Source organism: Equus quagga, chromosome 4, assembly GCF_021613505.1.
Source record: "Equus quagga isolate Etosha38 chromosome 4, UCLA_HA_Equagga_1.0, whole genome shotgun sequence".
Classification (NCBI taxonomy): domain Eukaryota; kingdom Metazoa; phylum Chordata; class Mammalia; order Perissodactyla; family Equidae; genus Equus; species Equus quagga.
In genome coordinates, this window is record NC_060270.1 from 22,296,840 (window position 1) to 22,322,923 (window position 26,084).

Genomic DNA, 26,084 nt, shown 5'->3' on the forward strand with positions numbered 1-26,084 from the left:
ATCTTACGGCTGAACCAAGTTTATCTAACATGCTTGTTTTCTCTGTAGGGCACATCACAGCCTTCTTACACTTAGGAACACTAGACAGCACCTCAGCACTATGCCTGGGGGTCATTTTAAACAGTTAAATCACCAAGAAAACGCAAAAAAATGTGAAAAATGTGGCAGAGACTCAAATTTTTCATTGTCCTGCACATGTCCACGAAAGCCCCACAAGTACTGATTTGGGGGTCAGGAATAAATTTTAGTAAGTGGACAAATTCACAAATATGAAATCCACATAACAAGGATTGACTATATTTGGGGACTTCACGTGACAAGTCAGTTATTCTAAAAGTCACTTCCTCAGTATACTACCCAGCTTTTGGTGCCCAGAATATTCCACCTATTTTCCCATTAATACTTTGCCTTTTATCCTGGATATCCTAATTTCTCTTCAGTAGTCACAGAACTATTTGCCCGTTTATTTGATATACAGTATAATATTGGAGTCCATAAACCACATCCTAGAGAAGAAAGATGAGTGACAGAGAACGTTCCTCCCAAGGTTCTTTAATGTAGAAGACTCATAACAACGTAGTCACACCCAGAAGAATGTAGCAGGTTATAAATAACATTTGCTGCTAACTTGATATTTAATTCAAACAAGCCTCCTCTTCATTGCTTAAGACAAAACTTTTGTTTGGATTGCTGGTAATATTATCATTACTTGCTGTACAAGATAAGAAACTGAAAAGGTGTTTTCAGAGCCAGCACCAATTTAGAGAGAAAAAGATGGTATGTGAAGCTCCTATTCCCAAAGTCTGAGAGTGATTCCCAGTTCTCAAGATCCCTATTTGAACTGTCTCTTAGAGAGAACTAATACTCATGAAAATTACTCCTTTTGTCTGCTAAATAGTAGACTATATTGGAAATTAAAAATTATCTTCCAGCTAAATGTAATAAGTCATCTTGATTAACATTACTGAATCAGTTCATTGCACATAATTCAAAAGAAAATCTTAATTCTCTTTTGAGAAAATTAATGGTTGACCACAAATGAACATTATAACTTTTATACTCATTATAAATATTAAGTAAATCCAAAATGATGACATTAGTGCTTAGGATAACAAAGAAATATAGCATGATGAAAAATGGTTGCCAGGCACTAGTCAAATTTCAAATAGACTGACACTGTCCTTAAGCAATGCTTCTACAATTAAATTCAAACTCACTTACCAACTGTGTCTACTCCTTTCCTGCCAGCACGACCAACCATCTGCTTATAAGTAAGAATATCTAGAGGTCGACCACTGAAAATAGGAGTCCGAATAATTACACGACGTGCAGGTAAATTCACCCCAGATGAAAGAGTAGAAGTTGCTGCCAAGACCCGAATCTGACTTTGACGAAAGGCTCCTTCAATGATATCCCTCTCCTCAAAGGTAAGACCTAAAAAAACAAAGTTACAATAACACATATTTATTGACATATAATGAAAATTTTGTGCTCGATCACTTACAAATGGATCTGAGAATCTGCTACAAGACTCCAAAGATTTTTTTCAAGATACTGTTATGACTATAAACAAGAAGTTGTCACAGTCTATTTATTTAAGAGTATAATCTGCCACCCCCAGCACATTTCTATGTCTTCCAAACCAGGGGTTGGCAAACTTTTTCTGTAAATATTTTAGGCTTTGTAGGACAGATGGTCTCTGTTGCAACTACTCAGCCCTACCATTGTCACATGAAACCAGCCACGAACAAATGGGCACGACTGTGCTCCAATAAAACTTTATTTTTAAAAAAAATGGTGGGCTGGATTTGACCAGCAGACTGTGGTTTGTTGAGCCCTGTTCTAGACTGAACTCCTTGAGAGTGGAGACATGCCTTATTCATCACAGTATCTTCAGGACCTATCCAACACTGTGGTCATGCATAGTTTTGACATAAATAAATGTCTGAAGAATAAATACATGAGTAAATGAAAAACAGCCTATAGGATATATACTTATCTGGCTTCTTTTTTATTTTATTTAAAAAAATAAAAAAGATTAGGGCTCTAGTTTGTAAGTTAATTGGCAGATCCACAGGTATTCATTTTATTAGTATGCATAAGTTATATACAATGAAAATATTCTTTTGTATGTGTGTGTATGTATATACATACATATATATATATATATACATTTAAAAATTTATTTACATATAGCATGATAGAAATTTTATATAAATTGAAAAGGTTAAATTCCTAATCTTAGAAACTATATATTCTTAATCATATCCTTAAGCACATATGATCATGAACAGACCACTCCCTGAAAGAAGTTATTTAATTCAGTGACTGTCGTAATTGTTGCAATTTTGACAACCTATTTAATTTTTAAATATTCCTAGCTCTCTCAAAATACAATATGACATGTTCTAAAATTAATTTGATTTTGATATATTCGTGAGAATATTTCAATACTCCTTGAGATAAAATGAGACACTCAGAGTGGCATAAAATTAGGGAAGCAAGTACCACCCTAACCTAGATTTTAAGGAAACAAAGTATAAAAAGGTAACAATTTTAGAATTTGCTTCCACAATTGTACAAAAAAGCATATATCTAGTATTTATATACTATACAGATAAGTAAATCTAAACACGGTCATTTTACGCTTGTTTAATCTCATTCACACAATTCCTTAAAATGAAATCTAAGAGTATTAAGTGTGGTTAACAAGAAATCAAATGCACGCAAATATAAAAATGAAAAAATTATGAGGATTTTTGGGGGGGCTTCTTAATAAGAGATTATAAATATGGATACCTGCATGATGAAATGCTACTCCCCATGGTACAGTTTTTTGTAATACAGTGTCCAGTCCTGAAGGTGAACGTTTTAACTGATCCATCACTTCTAGGAGGCCCTTTTGTTCCAATATCACTGGTGGAAGTTCAGACGATCTTACCAATCCTGCCACAAAAAAATTATCAACACTGTTCACTTCTGGCTGGATGTCTTTAAGTGCCATCTGCCTAAGCCATGAAAGAGCTGAAAACTAGGGCAATGATTCCAAAACTACTACATATAATAATCACCTGCACAGCTTTTAAAAATACTGATACCTGGCTCTCACCCCCAGACATTGCGATGTAATAGGGTGCAACCTGGACATTAGAAATTTTAAAATCTCCCCAGGCAATTCTAATGTTTACCAAAGTTTAGGAAACACTATACTAGAGTGAGATCAAACCCACAGGAGGGGATCAAAGGAACCAGCTGAAGGAAGGTGAGGATTACAGATACTGACTACCACTCACAGCCCAAAAATCAAAATCCCTGCTCAGAGTGTGCCCCACTAACCATCTAGGAGACTAGTTCTATACAACAATTTTTTTAGCCTCTTTCGTAGCAATGTGGTAATTAATCACACTTTACCTTCTGTTTTTACCTCTCTGTGTAAACTTCTCCCCCAATAAGACTTAACTTTCTTAGATGCAGGAACTATGTTTTCTTAAAGAATTTCCCAGAATTTTGGGTTTCTGAATTAGTAAAATGTCTCATAAAATATATTTTAATGTATCTCATACTTTTTAATTTTTTAGGTAAACTTTTCTTAAAATTTTGATGACCCACAAAGGGTTGCCAATGTTTTATTATGCTAAGGACAATTAAAAATTGTTTTAAATTATCATTAATGAATATCTTTATTTAAAAAGAAGAGTCATTTTAACATAAAAAATTAGTAGGGGTAATTTCAGAATTTAAACTTCAGCTTTATGAAAAATGTGCTGCCTTGCCTTTACTTTTCTCATGAAAATTTCATCATTGTCCAGGCTCCAGGTCCAAGCACTAGGATTTGAGAACCACTGCTATAAATCAAAATAACAGAACCACAAGCAAAGAAAATAATAGTAATGTTTCTAGTTATTAAGGAATATAAGTTATCATGGTCTAACATAAGGAATATAAGTTGGCATAGTACAGAAAATATCAAGTAAGAAGGAACTAGAAGAGATATTATAATATTGGAGCAGAGCCTTCTCATGATGCCATTGGCATAATAAAGTCATAAATATCCTAATATTCTGTGACCAGAACTGGTCTCTGTCTTCCCTACACTTATCTTGGACCCCAAGGGACCACAGCCTAGTAAAAGTGGTGAGGGAACAGTGCACATCCTAGAATCAGTAAAAAAATAAACTAATGATTATAGCCATACACTAGATCACTATTCAGCAATAAAAAAGGGACAAATTGATAAATGTAACAACTTGAATCTTAAAAATATCATGCTGAGTGAAAGAAACCAGACATATAAGACACATACATACTACATGACTTCATTTATATGAAATTCTTGGAAAAGGTACAACTAGTCTAGAGTGACAGACAGCAGATCAGTGGTTTCCTGGGGCTGAGGACAGAGGAGGGAGATTGACAGCAAAAGAGGAAAAGAGAACATTTTGGGGTGATAGAAATGTTCTATATGTTGATTACAGTAGGAGTTAAACAGGTATATATATTTGTTAAAATTCATTAAGTTTCACACTTCAAATGGGTATATTTTACTGTATATAAATTATACCTCAATAAAGCTATTTTAATATTCACGTGTATATATAAACATATATGTGTGTATATATATATATGTATGTACGTATATATGTGATTCTTTTTAGAGTTTGGAAATACAAAGAAAGATATGGCTGCTTTCCCCAGAAAAATGTGTTTATGTGAAGTTTTATATACAATTTAGGGGCTTCAAAGATCACCCTCGCAAAGCCCATGAATCCCAGATGAAGAACCTCAGTATATACCTGTACAAATCCAGTATCATAACAAACTGAAGATTAGCCTGAGTGTGTGTATACGTTGTCTACAGGGAGGATAAGGAGAGGAGGAATCATAAAAGCACAAAAACATTTTGTAATGTTTTGTAATGTAAAAAAGTTTTGTAAAGGAGTGTTGAGTGGGCAGGTGATGGCAACAATGAAAGACAGCCATGCTTTGCTAATATAATTATTAATATTACTTTCAAGCAAATGTACTAAGTATGGAGGCTTTCATGTCCATCAGTAACTTACCCTCAGCTTGATGGTGTAGATTGTAAAACTCACGGGCAATGGTATCTGCCAGCTTTTCACACCATTTCTTTGATGGACAGAAAAGTAATACTGAATGGTTATCACGAACGGTCTCATAACATAAACTAACAATATGGTCCTCATCTCCCTAAAAAAGAAAGCAAAATAGCCACTGCAGTGATTTTTCAAAACATTTTCACATCAGTTTAAAGTCACTCATTTTGCTTCAGAGGGAAGGTTTATTTCTACTCAAAGTCATAATAGAAATCTGTTACAAAGTCAGTAACAAAAGGAAAGAAGAAATAAACTTCATTATGATGTAAGGCGAGAAGAAAGTATTTCTATTCACTCGACTAATATTTAATGACTTCCAATCCTCAGGGGATGGGGATATAATGGTGAGCGAAAGAAAGTCAAAGTCCTATCTTCAAGGGTTTTAGGTCTCACCGGGGAAACAAAGTGCTAAACAAATAAATGTAAAATACAATCATAAGACGTACTATAAAAGAGAGTTTTATGATGTTTTGAGGCCTCATATTTGACAGAAATATCTGAAAGAAAGGTTTCCCTGAGAAAACGATGATTTAGCTGAGATATGAAGGAGGGGAGGCATCATCTCAATGAACGGTAACTGGGAGACAGAGGAAACATTTCAAGCAGAACAAAGAGCATGCCTGAATGCCCAGTGGTGGCCCAGAGAGTTCTAAAAACCAGAAGTTATCAAAACTGGGTTAATTAATTCATCCATCCATTCACTCATTAAACAAGTATTTACTATGTGCCAGATACTGTTCTAGGCACTGGGGATGGAGAACAAAGCAGAAAAAAAGCTCTGGCTTCAGGGTATTTCTGCTCCAATAGGAAGACATAGATAATAATGAAAACAAGATAAGTAAAACACAGCATGTTTGATTTTGAAAAGTGCTTAGGAGAAAAATAATACAGGGAAAATAGGGACCAGGAAGAGGAGGACATTGAAATTTAGATAAGGTGGCCAGAGAAGGTCTGAGAAAGTGACATTTGAGTAAAGGTCCAAAGATGAAAAGAGTAAACCATACTGATGCCTGAGGGGAACAGCATTCCAGACAAAGAAAATTTGAGATAGGAGATTCTTGGCATATCATGGAACAGCAAAAAGGCTGTGGAGGGAGGGAGAAGGAGTATAGCAGGTGAGGTTGAGAGCATTAGGGGAACAGGTGCAGACCATGCAGGGCCCTGTAGGCTACTACAGAGACCTTGGCTCTCATTCTAAATGAAACAGGGAACCATCACAAGTTTTTAAGTAGAATGGTTACATAACCTGATGTTCATTTTGAATAGATCACTACCTCCTGATTTAAGCATAGACTGTAGGGGACAAGGTTGGGAAAGAGAGATCAATTATGAGGCTATTCAATAATCCAGGTAAGAGTTGAAAGTGATTCAAATAGGATGGAGGCATAGATATGGTAAGAGAAGAAAAAGATTAACAGGAGAGTAAATGAATGTGTTTACATATATATTTATTGAGGTAACCAAGGCATAGTCAGGTGAAATTTGCGGTACAGAGCAAAGCAACTGAATAAGATTCCATCCCAGGCATACAGAGGCTACAAATGCATAACTATGAGGGTACTGGAACACATAAATTTAGACTTATTCCCAGCTCTAAACTTACCCTAGCTATTTCAGTACTCAGAGGCACAGCTCTGCATAAAAATAGATGCCTCACTCCACAGATGATGAGCTAGTTCTTTAACCTTAGGATTAAAGAACCAGGCTCAGAAAAATACTGTGAACTAAAACTTTTTAAATGTATTTAGGGTGAGGAAGGGAATTTATCAAGCACTTTCCAGATGCTAGACAATTTTTAAAAATCATATTTCCTTCTTACAATATTAAAGATAAATGTTACATCTCATTTTATAGATGAAGATACTACATTCAGAGAGGTTTTATGATTCAACCGATAACACAGTCATATCAAGTATCTCTATTAAGTATCAGAGGTAGGTCTGTGTGACTCCAAAATAATGTCTTTTCTACTCTATTAAATATTATACCTACCATTTAACAAAAGGTTAATTTTCCCACATTAATGTTTAATGTAAACTAAGCCATAAGAAAAATCGTTTCCCAGTTAAAAAGAAAAATCTACAAAATTAGTCATTTTTATTACTTATAGGAAATGATAATCATTTAAATTAAAGGCACAACTGTATTTCCTCTCTCACCATCATCACCAATTCTTTAAGATGAAAGTTATGAGCTTAATATTAATAATCCTTCTAATGGGTATGTAAGGCCTATTTATCTACTTTGCAATCCCTAATTTAATCCATAACATAATTCAAAAACTGTTAACAAGTTGCTAGAAAATGAAATCACATACAAAGTATTGGTGGTAGTGATGTAAAAATACTGACTTACCTTCACTTGCAGCGTGGGTCGAAATTCCCTCACAAGCTTCATTGAAGAGTCATATATGGAATTTCCAATTTTTACTGACTCCAACAGTGGTACAGGACGAAAGTTGGTGTGGTAGAGTTCAGCATTCAACCAGGAAGCCACAAGCTCCAAATTAGGAAGAGTAGCACTCATGCCAACGATCTGCACGGCATCAGACAGAGGACTGGATAAATGTGCCTGGCTGTGAAAAACAAATTAAAATGATGTTAAAAGATACATAGCGTTAATTACAAATATTGCTGCTAACAATACTCTTGGTTATGTCCTTTGGTATGTACATGCTTACATTTCTTTAGGGTATATAGCTAGAAGTAAAATTACTGGGTCACAAATTATCTCCAATTTTATTAGATAATGTCCAACTGTTTTCCAAAGAGACTGTACCAAAGTAACACCCCCACAATCCATGTGTTTTTATTGTTCCACAACCTCGTCACCACTTAGTATTGTCAATTTTTTTATGTTAGCTATTTTGGAGAATGCGTGGTAATATCTCTTTGAGGAGGTAATTTATATTTCCTTGGCTACTAATAAGATTAAGCACCATTTCATGTTCATGGACCATATGGATATCCTCTTATAAATGCTTGTTCAAGCTCCTTGCCCAGTGATATACTGGGTTGTGTTTTTCTTATCAATTTGCAGAATTTTTTTAATGTTCGGGATAACGACTTTCCTCTTTTATTAATTTTTGCTCTTTTCTTTATTATTTCTTTCCTTCTACTTTCTGTGGCATTATTTTACTATTCTTTTTCTAAGTTCTTGAGATGGATAATTCATTAATTTTCAGTCTCTCTTCTTTAATGATATATACATTTTTATATTATCAATTTCACTTTCAAAATAACTTCAGTTGCATTTCACAAGTTTTGTTAGGAGATATTTTTATTATATTTCAGTTCAAACTATCTTCTAATCTCTATTTTGATTACTTTTTTGACCCCAAAATTGGTCAGAATGTATTTAATTTCCAAACATGGGCATTTTCTAGTTATGCTTTTCTTATACTTATTTCTGGCTTAATTCCACCATTATCAGAAAATATATTTTAGGGGCCGGCCCCGTGGCCGAGTGGTTAAATTCGTGCACTCCACTTTGGCGGCCCAGGGTTTCGCTGGTTCAGATCCTGAGCACAGACATGGCACTGCTCATCAGGCCATGCTGAGGTGGCATCCCACATGCCACAACTAGGACCCATAACTAAAATATCCAACTATGTACTGGAGGGATTTGGGGAGAAAAAGTAGAAAAAAAAAAAAGATTGGCCAATCTTAAAAATATATATATATATATTAAATGACTTAAATCCTTTAAAATATGTTGCTTTATGGCCCAGTATATGGTAATTTTTTTTGGTAAATGTTTCCTATGTAACTGAAAAGAATACATTTTCTGCTTTTATTTGGTAATTGTTCTACATACATCCATTAGGTCAAATTTGCTAATTGTATTAATTATATCTTTTATAGCCCTACTGATAGATGATTATCTGCATGTTTTCTCACATACCATGAGAGATGTATTAACATCTCCCTTAACTGAAAGGCAAGAGCTCCCAGATTGAAAGTCTACTGAGTACCCAGCACAATGAATGAAAACAGACCAACACCAAGACACGTCAGTGTGAAATTTCATATCACTGAGGAAGAAAAGGAGCTCCTAAAAACTCCAAGAGAGAATAAAAAAATTTATACACAGGATGAACAATCAGCATGGCATTGGATTTCTCAGTAGTAATGAGAAAACGAAGTAATCTCTTGAAAACACTAAAGCAAAAATATTTAAAATCTTGACTTTCATACCTGGATAATCTATAAAATAATTCCAAGGCATTTTCAGATGTGAATTTTCAAAACATTTATACCCATTATAGCCTGTACACTGAAATAAAGTAGAACTTCCTGGAAGATATCCCTGCTAAAAATAGGCAGTAAATCAAGAGAAAGACATGTGATCCCAAAAAGGGGACTCTGATTCAAGCAAACAACAATGAGAACAAATGATTATGATAAAGAAAGATCCCAAGATAACTGCTGTGCAGCACATATATAGATTACCTACCCAGACTAGAACAATTCCAAAGCTTTTAGGAGAAACTTCCTCAAGAAGTGAATTTGGTAGAATAGCAAATGTTTTGAAACATTTTGGGTGGAGATTTACATAAATGGGGAAGAGGCTAGGGAGAAATCAGTGATAACTAAACCAAGAAAAGCAAGCCATCAAACAAAAAAGACATTTATTAATTTCACTGAAAACAAAAAGTTATTTAGAAAGTAAAAGTAACCATAATACACTACATGGCTCAATTGACAATGGCATTTATACAGTCATAATAGTGTAACACTGAATACTGATCTAAGTAAAATTATGACATAACTATATTTGAGGAATAGGAAGATGATGAGAGGATAAAAAGACACTGTAGGAGTTCGGGGAGGAGATTGCTGGGGTGAGTAAAGAATATAAAAAAGAGCTAGATATTCATCTTCCATAGTAAGAAGTCAATATATAATGTGTAAAACTAAAAACTCAAGTCACTGCATTTAGAGATACCACTGTAAATAAATATTTTAAAAAGCTGTAAGAGCTGAAAGTAGCTGCCTCTGGGAGTGAGGAATTAGGAAATGATATTTTTCAAAATTAATCTTAACTACTTAAATGTGTGTATAACTGACAAATACAAAAACTAGACTTTTAAAATCCTATCACAAAGTGGTGAGCAGTCAGAAACTTAAGAATGTTTACAAAATAACCTAAAATCAATTTCAGCCTGAAATACTTCTTTTGGAACAAAAATGAACTGCTGTACATGAGTTTGTTCTAAATAAGTACTATTCTCCTTTTTTCTTCTTCTTCTTCTTCTCCTTTAATTTATTGGACTCACAATTATTATGCACTTTCGCAGACACTTTCTCAACATTGTTTGAAATTTCAGGAACTCAGTTATTTAAATATATGTGCATATATATAAATATATAAAGTTATTTACATATAAATATATGTCTCAGGTACTTACCGAGATGCTGATTTCTGAGTAATATAGCAAATTTTGGTCAGCAAAAGTTCCAGCAGATACCCTCGATGAGAGTCTCCCAGCATATGCAATTCATCCACAACCACCATTCCTAAGGAGATTTTCCAGATACTAGGTTTTACAGAATTTCACAATTCCAAGAGGTTTTTTGGGTTTTTTTGGTGAGGAAGATTGGCCCTGAGCTAATATTCATTGCCAATTTTCCTCTTTTTGCTTGAGGAAGACTGTCACTGAGGTAACCTCTGTGCCTGTCTTCCTCTATTTTGAATGTGGGACACCGCCACAGCATGGCTTGAGCAGTGTACAGGTCTGCGTCCAGGATCCAAACCTGCAACCCCTGGGCCACTGAAGCAAAGCATGCCAACTTAACCACTATACTACCAGGTTAGCCCCCTCAAGAAGAATTTTAAAACACTTAATATCTTATATCTTATACAGTAAATAGCTGTCATTATAATACATTGCAGATGATGCAAATTTCTAACCATAAAACAAAACTCAAGTTCCATTTAATGGACAATTCTTTTCCAAGATATTTCAGGTATCAAAGAGGTCCTACTACAATGTATTACAGATCTAAAAACCAGTGATTCACTAACTCTGGGTGAACTCCGCGAAAACTGCCTCTTGCTACTTGGACACTTCTTAATGGGCAACGTTGTAGAAATATATGTACAAAATGAGGTATCAAAGACATCTATGATAGTCATTCAGTGTATTAACTTTTCTATGGGGAAAACGGCCAGGGCAAGCTTACTGATGTTAGAAAGTTGCTTAGAAAAACAGAATCAGATCAAGAAGAAAGAAATGTTTTTAAGGGATGTTTTGGTTTAATTATGGTAAGCTAAGTGAGTCACCCTACTACAAGGATAAATATGATCATAATCTCCTTTTCCACTACTTGGAGAATCAAACCAGTCTATGCACTTGGAATAATGCTCAAGAATTACTGAAAATTTAGTGTCAACCAAAGCCTTCTTTAGTTAAACTTTTCATAATATCATAGTTTCCACATGTACTTGGCGTCCCTTCCACAAATTTTCAGACTATTTCCTAACGACATATGATGCTCCTTTTCCTCAACAGTAAGCTAGCTCCAAATCATACTGTATGATGAGTTATCTCCACATTTATTCATTCATAAAACATTTTTTCTACTTAGTGTGCCAGGCACTGTACTAGGTATATTGGATATAACACTTGATAAGATTCTATTGCAATACCCAAGATATTTAAAGTCCAATAGGGTCACAATAAGACAATTCTGATAGAAATTGATGAATGTGATTTCTCTTTCCAAGCTTTATAGAGCAGAGCTCATGTCTTATTAATCTTTGATTTCACTCTCCACCCCTACCCCACCCTACCCCAATTTTACTATTTAAGTTCACCAGGATGTTAATGAGGAGCGAACTGATCCTCTTGATGCTTCTGTTGCTGCTACAACTATTTTCTTCCTGTTGATACCTCTACATAGTGGGCTTTCATAAGTGGTAAAAAAAAAAAAAAGCATTAAAGTAGAAAATCTTCTTAGAGTCTCAAGTTCAAATACAGTGTCAGTTTCTGTAGCTCCCTACATTTCCCTGCTAAATGGTAGCCTCTGGGTACAGGCCTAATCTAGATACCATAGCACTAGAATATGGTAATGAATAAACATATACACTAATTAGGGAGACAGTAGATCCAGCCCTAGCATGCTTCCTTCTATTCCTGGTAAAGTTTAGACAGGAAAGAAGCAACGAAAAATGATTTGAGGGCTCAAGGATATCTTCTATGTTTTGTAAAGTGCAAAAATACAAGAAGAGTCAATAACAGCAGCAGAACACAAAAACTTTTTTTTTTTCACACAGAGTTCCTAACATTACAGATGCCAATTCTCCTCCGGAAGTAGATAAGAAACAAGAGAAAAAAACATGAGACATGTAGAAATCACAACAGCTCCACTCCATTCCAGTAAAAATAACAATAGAAAGTATTTCCTTATTTCCTAATTTTCTTACCTAACAGATCCATCTTATTTTCCTCTATGAGGCGATTGACCAGACCATTGGCTCTCTCAATTGTGCAGACAGCAATATCCAAGGAAGAGAAAGGCCCTGTTGGAGAGGTACTGCCCATATAACCGTCTACTTTTATTCCTACTTCCTGAAACAGACTCTGAATTGAGTAAAAATGAACAATATAGGTGAAAATATTTGAAATTCATAATTGTAGACTGGTTCTATCCTAGAACACAGACATAAGTATCTAAAGACATTCATCAGATTACTGTTAGTTGTTCCTGACCAGCACATGCTGGTTCTTTTTAGAATCATATACTAAAAATAAGAAGCTTAGAATTGACAAAACTCGGTACAGAGATTTTCTGTTAAGATAGAGTCAAATAAAATTAAGTATGCCATTTTAATGATAGCGTTTAACAATCAAAGCAGTTCTAACAGCTATTTATAGAAAACTGGAAAAAAACTACATTAAGCACTAACATTTTTAATCTAATAAGCAAAAACCTAGCTCTTTCTTTAACACTAATGTAACACTTTAAGAAATAAATTTATACTTCATGAGGAAAATATTCTCATTATCCCACTAACTTTTCATATAATGGATGAAAAGTTTTCAAAAGTCAAATGCAGTGGGACTTTGATGTTAATTTTTTTTAGTTCAACTTTTAACTAACATACCTTCTCAATAAAAAGGATCCTTTCACCATTTTGTTACTTTGGTCTAAGTTGATAGGTTGTTACCATATAGGATCAGCTTTGTTGGCTATTTGGCCTCTGAAATAATTGTTAAAAAGATTTGTAGAACCATAGAATTTTAGAGCTGTTCATTCAATAAAACGCTTCTGAATTAACCCACAGTACTAGGGTTAACATCCTCATTTTATCAAGGAAAAAACTGAGGCCCAGCAGATTATGTGCCTGGCCTGAAGACATAGTCAGTGGCAAAAGTGGGGCTAGAACCCACATTTTTGAACCACAGTACAATAATCTTGCCATTCCACAGCACATTTTTTCACTGCAGAAATCACAATAATAAATTTATTCTACTTAATGAAACATTGTATTTGTAAAAATGCCTTAAAAGTGAGTATCACACAAATGAAAAATGTTATCATTCGTTTTTGCAGAACAGAGGAACAGATCACAGGCCTGGAGCTTTACCTAAGCACAAATGGATCTTGTTCTCCATCCCATAAATGTTCCGAATGGCCCTCAGTTGGGATGGGACATGCCTCCTTAAACACTCTCTTTGCCATGCTTCAGTCTATCCCACTATTCAGTTAAAATGCTCACTCCTAATTTGCATGCTTACATGCTAATTGAACTATTCTCTTTACTTCCTAAGGAAAAGTTTATAAATTTTAACACAACTTTCACCAATTACTCTTTTGATTTGATGGCTCTTTCTCCTTTATGCAATAATAAAAAAGTTTCCCTTCATAAATGGTAAACTTTTAAAGCTACATTGGGATGCAATAAAAGAAACTTTATTTTTCACTTGCTTTTATAATTCTATTTCAAATGAATAAAGCCACAGCTGCCAATAATGGGCCTTATCACAATTTCAAAATCAGTACAAGAACATTACCTGGAGATAGTATTTCTTCTCTTTAGCCACAGAGACAAAGGGCAGAATAAACAAAGCTTTCTTCCGCATTTCCAAAACTCGCTTCAAAATAAGTAACTCAGCAACAAGAGTCTTCCCAGCACTTGTAGGAGCTAAAAACATGTTATCCCACAAGGTTATCACAAAAAGAAGTAATATTTGATATACTGCATTAATAAATGTTTTAAAACATATCCAGTAACTGCAGAGCCTAAGATTAACCTACCATTAAGGCCCCAACTAGGATTGAAAAGTTTACACTCTTAAATGTCCCTGACTTTAAACTAGCTCTCTAGATAGTCTCACAGTGAATATAGAGAATTATTAAATAAATCTTTTTATCAGCAATAAATGATGAATAGTATTGAGTACCTAGCTTGTACCTAAAGATCCTTTCCGTTAAGTAATGAATGGTTAAAACCTCTGCTTTGAGGAAGAAAACGAACAACTTTCATACACTGTGATAGGAACTATAATAGAAGTTGAAGGAAAGGAGCTGTAAGAAAGTTTACGGAAAGGAAACAGAACTTATGAGAAGGAAGGTGAGAAGGGAAGAGGAAAGGAATGCTAAGCAAAAAAAATAGCATGGGCAAGGCCTGGAGGAAAGCCCGGTATGTTCAGATGACAGTAATTTAGTAAGCCTGACATATAAAACAAGGAGGGGAGTGAATGAAGAGCGATAAATGTGCCACATGAAAGAGTTTTATAATCCCACCGTGTAAGGAGTTTTAGAATTTATCTTGAAAGCTATGCAGAATAAGTAGTGAGTTTTATGAAAAGGAATGACAAGCTCATATAAAGCTTTGTACTTTATAAAGATCACTTTGGCTGCAGGAGCAGAGCAACACCAGAGAGAAAAGATAAACATATAAAGCTACTGCAAAAACTAAGATGATAGGGAGCATGATGTGGAAGAAAGATGATAGTAAACTAGGTAAAAGAGCTAAAAACAGGGAGAAGTAGTCAGAATCACGACATCTGAGGTAACAGAAACTGGACATGGTGCTAACTGAAGTGTGCTGGTGACCAGAGTTGCGAATGGTCCCCAAGTTTTGGTTTAAGCAATTGAAATGGTCAGATCATTCTACCACTGCCACTAGTTAGCATTTACTATGTATTTTCTATATGTCAAAAACTGGTCTAAGCACTGTCTAGTAACTTGCAAGGTTACGAGCCAGTGTAACTCAACTAGTCTGATTCCCTAGCCTGAACTTATATCTACTGATAAGTTAATTGTCTAATTACTTTTTGCAGCCATAATAAAGAATCTGGATGACTCACAATTTCAGAGAAAATGGATACAAAGTGCATCTTACCAAACGAGTAGTTTCTAAAGTCAATATAGTAAAAAGGTTAAAAAGTATGTACGTCAGAGTTGCTCTTGAAAGCCCACATAAATCTTCCATAAAGTATATTACGTATTGTTTGTGTATACAATCCTGTACAGGCAGATCAATTTATAAACCTATAAAGTATAATGTTCACACATTGAAAAGCAACTGAGATCAACTGAGGGAAGAGCAGTTACATCTCCCATTGCACACTCACTCTGGGATATGTTTGTTGAGAGGAATGGCTGGCAGAGTAAGTTCTTGTTTGCCTTGCTTTCTAAGTTATTTTTCTTGCCTTTTCCTCTCAGCCATGTAATGCAATTTGAATAATTTAAACATACATATTATTTTAATACTTTCTCTAGTTATAAAGCACTGCCTCATCCACCTTTTAAAAAAATCATAACTACCTCAATAGAGTATCCTTTACATTCATGTCTTTAAAACAGTAGAGAAATTAATTTGCACAAATTTGAATACCTGAATAGACTAAATTCTTTCCTTCCAGGACTTGTCCAAGCAAAAGGCACTCTGCCTGCCATTCAAACATCTTTTTTACACCAAAACTGTGATATTTCTCCAGAACCGCTGTAGGAAGTCCCCAGTTTGCCAAGAGCAGCTTGTCCATTTGATCCTCAGGAACTGTCTGCTTGCATTCCCCTTCCCCTTTCAGGAAAAAAGAAAAAAGGAATTAACAGTTGAACTCAGTTCTAACATTTGACTTCAGTAGGTAGCCCTCCACTGTGTCCGGAATTCCTATGTGATGGAAGGAGGCTCTTGAAAGCACACCCGGACACAACGCACATCCCATACAAGGATCTGTAAGGAGCACTGGGCACTACTAGGAGAGAGGCCCCTGCGGGCGATGAAATTTGGCCAACTAGGAAACTGTTGCTGTAAAGGTCGAAAGACCCAGAAACCACTTGAATGTTACTACCAGGCGGTCGCTGAGTATGGGCTGAAAGCACATCCTTTCTGAACAGAAAGTGACCTGCCGCCCCAGGCCCGAATCACAAACTGAGAAAGGGAGTAGAGGCCGAGTAAGCCGCGCGAACAGGCCACTCCGCGCGGTGAGGACACCTCCCGACGTGCGGCCCGGCTGAGCTGCCCACCTCGCCCGCCGCCGCCCAGAGTGCCTGGGAGTACCTGCAGCTCCGGCCGGAGGGCAGCCGCGGTCCTTCAAGCTGCGGCCCAGGCCCGGAGGTGGGCTCAGCACCGGCCCCGAGGGCAGCCGGGGGCTGTCACTGCTGTCACCGGCGCTTCCCGAGAAGGAGTCGGAGCCTGATGCTGAACGCCGCCGTTTCCCACTCCAGCGTGCAAGATTCATCGCGAACTCTTCTTGGCAGTTCAGGGAAAGCCACAGTCCCAGCGTCCACCCTGTCGCGGGAAACCGGGCCTGGTGACAGGTGGAGCCGCCATCTTCCCGCCACGGTTTTCAAACTCAGGCCTCCTAGCTCGCCCCGGAACCATAGAGTTTTCAATGGGGAGAGTAACCTGAGAACCATAGAATCCTAGGGAAGGAGCGGCTTTCGCTGTCGCCGGGGGCGTCTTAGACTACCCGCGTTTCACGTCAATCGTTGGTTAGAGTGAGAAAAGCAGAGTTGGGCCTAGATTAAAAGAGGGAAGAAAAAAAAGAAGGCTCTCCCTATAGAATCTGCGTTTATAATCAGACTGGCCTAAACATGTCCTTTTTCTTTTTATCTATTTCGAGTTTGAATAGCAAGTTTTGTTAATTTCGTAAAATAAGCTACCTATAAGAGGTAGATCAGGGAAGTAACTTCTTAACATATTAGTATTTTTTTAATTATTACAGATTATGCGTGCAAAACATTAAACGAGTAAAACCTGAGATTTCCAATGGAGCCTAATCTGCCCCTCTCTCATAGTGTGTGATGGTAGGACAGAGGCTATTTCTGTACACAATTTCTACGTTAGCCATCACACACTGTGAGGAATATATGATGAGAGTCGGGGGCTGCTGGCTCATGGACTCCTTAGATAGCTGTATGAATGCTGCAAAGAAGGGGCCTGAATGATCATCCTCAGCCAAGAACTTATTAAAGGACCTGTGCTCTAGCTTTTGGCAAGGTTGAATCCAATGAATTCTGGACATAAACTGCAGCCTGTTAATTACCTGGTTGCACAATTCACTTCACCAAGCAAACCTAGCGGGCAAAAGGCCTGCCCTGAAGAGTCTGTGCTATTCTATAGCGCTAAAAACCTCAAAAGGGCCAGTCCAATAAAAAAAAGACTCTAATGCAAGTCTGAGAAATAGCCCTTGAGAATCAATTCTCCTGTGAAAACCTACCTTATGAAAACAAAATTTTTTTGAGCGACAATATTCTAAAATTCCACAAGATGGAGACATTACTCCGTGAAGTAAATATTTTTCCTAGTTACCCTTTATGCATTCGTTCACTCAACTGTTGAGCATCTACTGTGTGCTAGGTGCTAGGTATACGGAAGGGAAATAGCATGAAAATGGCTCCCGCTCTCAAAGAGAAAGAGCTTAGAGAAGGAGACAAACATCAAATTAATTAATAATTTTAAGTTGTACTAATGCTCAGGCAGAAATGAACAGAGTGCTATCAAAGAAATAAAAGGGATCTTAATTTAGATCGTAGTCATGGAAGAATTTTATGGATGCCATATAGCATAAGGGTCAGGAGTGCACTCTGAAGCCAGTCAGGCTAGGTTTGAGGACTTCATAGCTGTATGATCTTGGGCAACTTGCTTAACCCCTTTGTGCTTCCTTTTTTTCATCTAGATGAGGAGGATAATAATAGTAACAACCTATTTGGTTATTATGAGCACTAAATAAGTGAATTATGTGTAGAGTGCTTAGAACAGTGCCCATCACATAAAAAGTACAATTCAAAGAAAGTGATACAGGGGCCGGCCCTGTGGCATAGTGGTTAAGTTCAGCACATTCCACTTTGGTGGCCTGGGTTTGCAGGTTCAGTCCTGGGCATGGACCTACACCATTTGTTGGCCATGCTGTGGCAGTGACCCACGTATAAAGTGGAGGAAGATTGGCACAGATGTTAGCTCAGGGCTAATCTTCCACAGCAAAAAAAAAAAAAAAGTGATATATAATGGTTCTAATATTGCTCCCAAGATAAATCCAGGTTTTTATGGGAAAAAAATAAACCAAAGAAATCTCTCACAAAGTTATTCTATTTTTATTAGGTGAGCTATAACCAAATGAGGAAAATGATTAGGAAGGAATTGCAAGGAATGGTTTATATCATCCTACTAAGAAGACTAGAGAATATTTTAAACTTTACAATTTATTTCAAACATTCAACGTCTATTTCTAATTTTTAAAAAACTCTTAGAAAATAGAGAATTCTACTTCTCAAAAATATTAAAGAATTTTTTTTGAGGGATCAAAGATTATTTATTCATTCAACCAATATTTTCCAGTTACTGATTAAGGGTTGAACATAGAAATTGGAGCTGAGATTACAATGATGATGATAAACCAATTCCTGGTAGCACACATCATCAGGGAGACAGAAGTGAGCTGGTAACTTCAATTTTTAAAATCACATGATAAGTACAATGGGAGCACTAGAGAGGGCCACCCCATCCAATGTAGGGAACTCAGGAAATCAAAGACTTCAAGGAGAAACCAGTCAGCAAAATAAAGGTGAAGATCAGTAAGAGGGGTTGCTTGAAGAAGTCTGAATACTGTGTGCAAATGCTATAAAATCTCCAAAGAGGGGCCTGCCCCATGGCTGAGTGGTCAAGTTCACACTCTCCGCTTTGGTGGCCCAGGGTTCTGCCGGTTCAGATCCTAGGCACGGACATGGCACTGCCCATCCGGCCAAGCTGAGGTGGTGTCCCACATAACACAGCCAGAGGCACTCAGAACTAGAATATACAACTATGTACTGGGGGACTTCGGGAGCAGCGGAATTTCTCAGCCGGCCAGGTGGGAGCCACCCCAACGTCCGCAGCCCTCCCTGGAGGAGTGAGGTCTGGAGCCTAAAGAATTTTTTTATGCTAACAGTTACCATAATAACTAATGCTAATATACCGGAAGTATTTCCCATCTGTCTTTTAATTGTGTCTGAGCTTATGTTCCTTGGAATTTTATCCGTGGTAATTCTTCAAAGTCTGAGTTAAAGTCATCTAGAAAAAAAATTGGCACAGATTTCTGTCAGTTACCTGGGAGACATATTAATTCTGAACTACATCAAACTTAATCTCTGGGTTAGCATTGTTTTAAGATACAGAAGTAGTAGAATGATGTTAGACATCCAGAACCAGATTTGGACAGGTTTCCAGCCTCACCATCTCAATCTGCAGGACAGACATTTCTCTGCTTTACTTGCTGAGGATGCTGCCCTTCTTGGGTTTTTGCTTTATACAGGAGATATGAGATCTTACCTCTCACCCTGTTATGAACCCCAGCCTCCTAACCCCCAGAACACATTAGCCATTAAAATCCATGCTCTAGACCACCAGGGATCAGCAGACATCACCATGGAAAACTTTGGTTCTAGTGTTTCACTTACTTCTTTACATTGATCATCTGATTATTTGACATTTCTATCCCACAAGGAATTCTCTGATTTTACCAGTTTTAGTCATGAATTTTAAAAGATGTATTTTTTTTTTTAGAGAATTTTTTTTTTTTTAAGATTTTATTTTTTCCTTTTTCTCCCCAAAGCCCCCCAGTACATAGTTGTGTATTCTTCGTTGTGGGTTCCTCTAGTTGTGGCATGTGGGACGCTGCCTCAGCGTGGTCTGATGAGCAGTGCCATGTCCGCGCCCAGGATTCGAACCGACGAAACATTGGGCCACCTGCAGCGGAGCGCGCGAACTTAACCACTCGGCCACGGGGCCAGCCCCAAAGATGTATTTTTTTTATATAACATCCAGCGTTTTAGGGAAAAGGTGCTTTACTAGAAGTGGTTTCTTGTTCAGTCTAATATTGCCAAAAGCAGAAGCAAACTCAAATAACAATTGATGTACATTCCAAGATGTCATCTGATTATTTTAGTAACTTGCACAAATAATGAAGAGAGATTTTTTCCACTGAAATTGCAGAAGGCATGTGGAAAAATAAAATTTACACAAACCACATTTGTGAATTGACTAAAACAGAATCATCTACCCAGACTGAGTAAACTCCATGCTTTTCACGTGAGTGGAAGTGATTTGCAAAAAAGTAAGAGCCGGAAAATATACAAGGTCAGAAATATGGGATGAGTGGTGCTGATTGAGTCTAATGTGTTCAGAATAAAAGAGATGCTAATTAAGAGGGGTTTGTGTTTGAAGTTCAGTGGTTCTCAACTGGAACAAGTCCAGGGGCTGCACATTAAACTCCCCTGGGGACCTTTAAAAATACTATTCTACTCCCAGAGATTCTGGCATAAGTGGTCTGGGATGGCCTCTAGGCCCTGGTATGACTGAAAAGCTCCCCAGATGTTCCTAATATGCTGCTGGAACTGAGAACCACTCGTATAATCCAAGGGCTGAGATAGACTTGAATTCAGGTGGCTTCAGTCAGGAAGTTTTAATAAACGGCTTCAATTAACAAGGAACTCTGAAAAAGACCTATTTCTCCACAGTGACCCAAAGAACTAGTAGAAATAGTTTACTTACGGATGGGGATGGAAGCAAAATTGAAATAACTTCAAAGGTCTAGGTTAAAACATCAGAAAGCCAACTTCAAGATGGTAAAACTAAACAGTGAATGCCTGAAAAGAGACTAATTTAATTGAATCTGTAAAGAACACAGTGACATCTTCCAAATTCATCTACAGGCTGTTCTCCCACTTCTCACGTGGTAAAAATTCTGACTGCTTGTGTAGTAAACACCAAGCAGACACTCTGAGGAAGAGGGCTATCTGGTGAGGCTGTGAATCCGAAGGATGTGGTTTTTGGAGCAGAAACAGCCTTTGATTAGATGGCGAGAGGGGTGAGTACTTTGACAGGGAAAAGTTATCAGAAGGAACCCTGGGGGAACAACCTCCTGCTTGGTTTGGGGGTGGGTGGGAAGCCAGAGCACACCTAAGCAAGCACTCCAGGGCTGCCATTTGGGTCTTTGGAGGCACAGATTTTAGATCAGCCCTTATGGATTCTAAGGATTTCTCTAGATACTACTTTTTCTCTTTGATACACTCAACTCTTTTCTAATCTCTTTTTTTATTTAGACAAAATTTCCCCAAGTCAGCAGCAACAAACAGGAAAAATGGGTGGGAGGATTTGCTTATAGTGAGCTTCTTTGGTGGAGCGTCACAGATGCAGGACTACTCAGGGGTGCGTGTGTGCTCCCCTTCCTAGCCAGGGTGGACTCAAAGAAGCCTAGTGGGGACCCTAACCTTCTGCCCCGACCCAGCTATAATAAGGTCCTGCCCTCCCTTCTCCTCCACACCGCTCGTCTTCCGTGGCAGTGTCAAGGGAGGCTGAGTGGAGAACTGGGTCTTCCCCACCACCTGACATAATAAGGTGGTGCCCCCTCCATTATTGAGAAAATGAGACAGTATGAGAGACAGAAATTGACTTTTGAAAGAGATTCAATATACTGCTGGTGAGAATGCAAACTTGTGTAGCCACTATCAAAAACACTAAGGAGATTCCTCAAAAAATTAAAAATAGAACTACCATATGATCCAGCTATTCCACTCCTGGGAATTTATCTAAAGAACATGAAAACGTTAATTCAAAAGGATATATGCACCCCTATGTTCATTGCACCATTATTCACAATGGCCAAGACTTGGAAACAACCTAGGTGCCCATCGATGGACAAATGGATAAAGAAGATGTGCTATCTATACACAATGGAATACTACTCAGCCACAAGAAAAATGAAATCACGCCGTTTGTGACCACATGGGTGGACCTTGAGGGTATTATGCTAAGTGAATTAAGTCAGATGGAGAAAGACAAATACCATACGATTTCACTCATATGTGGAAGAAAAACAAACAAACACACACAGATATGGAGAACAGATTGGTGGTTACCAGAGGGAAAAGGAGTGGAGGGAGGGTGAAAGGGGTAAAGGGGCACATAGGGGAAAAAAGAAAAAAAATAAAAAGAAAGAGATTCAGAGAGAGAAAGGAGAAAAGAAGAGGAATAGAGGAGGAGGGGAAGGGAAGGGAGAAACAAATAGGTAAGGAGTGCAAGTGAATGACAGGAATAACAGAAATTGGTAGATAATAGATAGGTGAGAGACACTGAAAAAGAGAGTGAGATACTGAGAGGAAGTAAGAGAGACTGAAAGAGATGTTGGGATAAACTGTGAGATTTCTCTGTACTATGTTCTCTCTTTCTGGAACACCTGCCAATCATTGTCCCATTTCCTAGGTTGACTTTTTAATGCTTAAATATTTTCTTTCCTATTGTCTATTGCTTTATATTTTTGCTTACTCTGGGTACACTTCTTTTGTCATATGGTGAGTTTCTGGCTTCTTTCTTTGGTAGGCTGCAGAGTGTGAGTCTAGTCTTCTGTTTCTAAATCTATGGTTTAGTCCAGGACCTATGCCCTCTGGTCTAGCTGATGGGAGGAGTGGGAAGGGCCAGTGTCAGAGTCGCCCTCTCAGTCCAGAGAAGCGTAGTCCAACAAGGCGATGGTTGCTACTGTGGTCTGAAGCAGGAGTCAAGTCTATTACAGTCATAATTAACTCCCCCCCAATGCCAGAACAGTGCTTGTTGCCCAGTAGGCATTCAATACATAAGTGATGAATAATGTACAGCATGTTGACTATAGTTAATAATAATACTGTATTGCATATTTGAAAGTTGCTGACAGAATAAATCTTAAAAGTTCCCATCACAAAAAAAAAATTTTGTAACAATGTATAGTGACAGATGTTAGTTAGTCTTATTGTGGTGATCATTTTGCAATATATTCAAATATTGAATCATTACATTGTACACCTGCAACTAATATAATATTACATGTCAATTATACCTCAATAAGCGAGTAAATAAATATATGAAATTGGGGGGAAAAATGATGAATAAATGAATGAAAAAACAAACAAATGGGTGAATAAGTAAGACTGTGATCAGTTTGAGGAAAATGGTGGCAGGGGTGGGTGGACACCCCAAACAAAATTAAAGGTCAATGAAAAGCATCAGCCAGAGTGATAAAATATATATATCAGACTTTTAATACCATGGCTAAACAAGCTGCAGCTCAGAAAGTTAAGAAGATGAGAGCAGTTAAAAAATATAAAGAATAGAGTAGGAAGGTCAATAAATCTAATGGGAATTCCAGAAGAAGCTAGTAGAGATAAAGAAAGAACATATTCAAAGAGATAATGTCCATGGCTCGGAAATGTCCATAATTGAAGCAATTCAAGAGTGTTTAGATTGAAGACATATGGTGAGTCATGGATAAGATAAGTAAGAACAAATCTTACCTAAACACTTGGAGGTAAAAATATAGACTATGACAAAGCACAAATCTTTTAAAGGCAACTAGAAAGTAGAGAAAGATTACCTACAGAGGAATAATTTTGACTGTCAGCAGACTTCTCAAATAAAAGAGTTCTATCCTCATCTAACCTATTATGCAAGATTGACAATGTAATAAGTATGTTTTCAGGCAAAGAAAGTTTGAAAATGTTTGCAATTAATAGACCATCACTAAAAGAACTACTAATGATTCTACTTTAGAGAGAATAAAACTGTGCCCAAGAAGAACTAGGAGGATGAAAGAAGCAATGATGACCAAAGAACTTGATAAACAGATGGTTAAATCTAAATAAATATTTATGACAAAAAATAATGACGACTACTTTTAGGGGGATGAAAGCAAGTTTGATCTAAAATAGTAGACAAATATAACATGAAAGATTGAAGGTGGAGAATTCACTGTTAAAACTCCAAAGAGCATTTTATTGTTTGGGAGAAGCTTAGAGAAACTGATGGATTTTTGATTTTTTTAAATCAAGTGTGTATGTGAAAAAATTAATGGTAACTTTAAATCTTGCATATAACTGACATACTGTTGTGGGAGAGGGGAGAGAATAAAGTGCAACCATTCCAACAGAAGGCAAGAAAAGTTGGGGGGAAGGCCCCACAAAGATAAGGAAGTAGAAATCTGTTCAAATATATTACTAATCATTATCCTATCAAACATAAGTGGATTTAATCCGAGTTAAAATTCTCAGATGGGATTGCTGTTTTAAAGAGACTCACCTATAACTTTAAATAAGTGTAAAAGTAACTATGTGGTGGTATCGAAAGGACACAGGAGCCAGCTTAAATGGTTGGCCAAAGGTAGAGACTTTGAGTACAAAAAGAATAATGACTCTATTTCCACCAATAGTTATATTAGTCTTTTAGCATACCTTTATTGGATGAATAAATGATTGAATGAAGAATGAAGGGTAGGGCATTATAGGTGTGTCTGGGTGGTGCAAGGGTCTGATTGTATCAAAAATTACATTTAAATACACCGTGTTTCACCATAAGAACACACTAAAGAAACTGCCTTTCCAGAGACACACATCAAGCAGGCTTGAAAATGGCCACTGCAAGTCGATTCAGGACAGGTAAGCAGGGAGAGGGGAGGGAGGAACGATGGGATCTAGAATGTGAGGTTTAAGTGGTCAAAAAGGGTTTAAAAGATCAAAGGAGCAAGATTAAAGGATGCAAATCACTCAGCTCCATTCCCACCAGAGGGAGATGATAGAGAGAGGGTTGGAAACTGAGAATGGAGGGAAGATCAGAAGGTCTGATTGCCTCCTGAGGGTTAGTGTCTGCTTTGCAGGGCTCCCAAACTTCCCCAGTCTGTGCTGGCCTGGCCTTTGCAAATCCTCATTAGAATATCCACCGTTAGAAACTCCATCATGGCAGCAGTTTTTGCTTGTTTTGTTCATTGCAGAATCTCCAGACTTACATAAGTGCCCATTTGTGGGAGGCACGAAATGAATATCTGCTGAGTAAATGCAATGCCCTTGCTGGCAATTCCATCTTGTGCTCTCCACAGCCCTGATCAGGGAAAACTCCTGAGTCCAGTTGAAACATATACTTGTTTGTTTAATATGCTAGTTTAGAGGCCGGCCCCATGGCCGAGTTGTTAAGTTCGGCGCTCCACTTGGGCGGCCCAGGGTTTTGCCGGTTGGGACCCCGGACGAGGACATGATGCTGCTCATCAGGCCGTGGCTCAGGTGGTGTCCCACATAGCACAACCAGAGGCACTCACAACTAGAATATACAACTATGTTCTGAGGGGCTTTGAGGAGAAGAAGAAAAAGAAAAACAGGAGATTGGCAATAGATGTTATCTCAAGTGCCAATCTTTAAAAAAATATATATATACGGAGTTTAATGTGTTAAAAAAAAATGTGTTAAAAAAAAAGCTATAGACTCTCAAAGCCCTTCCTGGGAAAGGGGACGGGGGGTTAGATGTACATGCAGGAGTCAGTAAGACCTGATTCATTCCCTGTTACACTACTCTAGCTGCCCAAACTTTACGAGCCTGCATCTCTTCATCTGTAAGAGGATGATAACAACTGTCCTTTACCCCATGTGTTTGATGAGGATTAAATGAATCACATGTATGAAGCACTTAGATGTCTGACACATGGAAAAATGTCCAAATGTAATTTTATTATTATATTGTATAACA

General features: G+C 37.4%; 1 protein-coding gene across 4 annotated transcripts in view; it reads right to left on the reverse strand.

Annotated features, from left to right (window-relative positions):
- Window positions 1-16,893, reverse strand: part of POLQ (DNA polymerase theta) — a 98,672-nt gene extending 81,779 nt beyond the window's left edge. For all 4 annotated transcript variants that reach the window (XM_046657851.1, XM_046657849.1, XM_046657852.1 and 1 more), the window contains exons 1-9: window positions 16,629-16,893; window positions 15,963-16,148; window positions 14,134-14,264; window positions 12,543-12,699; window positions 10,525-10,633; window positions 7,470-7,689; window positions 5,061-5,208; window positions 2,800-2,946; window positions 1,222-1,434 (exon numbers count right to left, since the gene is read on the reverse strand). In XM_046657851.1, the coding sequence (XP_046513807.1) occupies window positions 1,222-1,434; window positions 2,800-2,946; window positions 5,061-5,208; window positions 7,470-7,689; window positions 10,525-10,633; window positions 12,543-12,699; window positions 14,134-14,264; window positions 15,963-16,148; window positions 16,629-16,809 (1,492 nt within the window). In that variant the 5' untranslated portion in view covers window positions 16,810-16,893. The remainder of the gene's footprint in view (window positions 1-1,221; window positions 1,435-2,799; window positions 2,947-5,060; window positions 5,209-7,469; window positions 7,690-10,524; window positions 10,634-12,542; window positions 12,700-14,133; window positions 14,265-15,962; window positions 16,149-16,628) is intronic.
- Window positions 16,894-26,084: the final 9,191 nt, after the last annotated feature.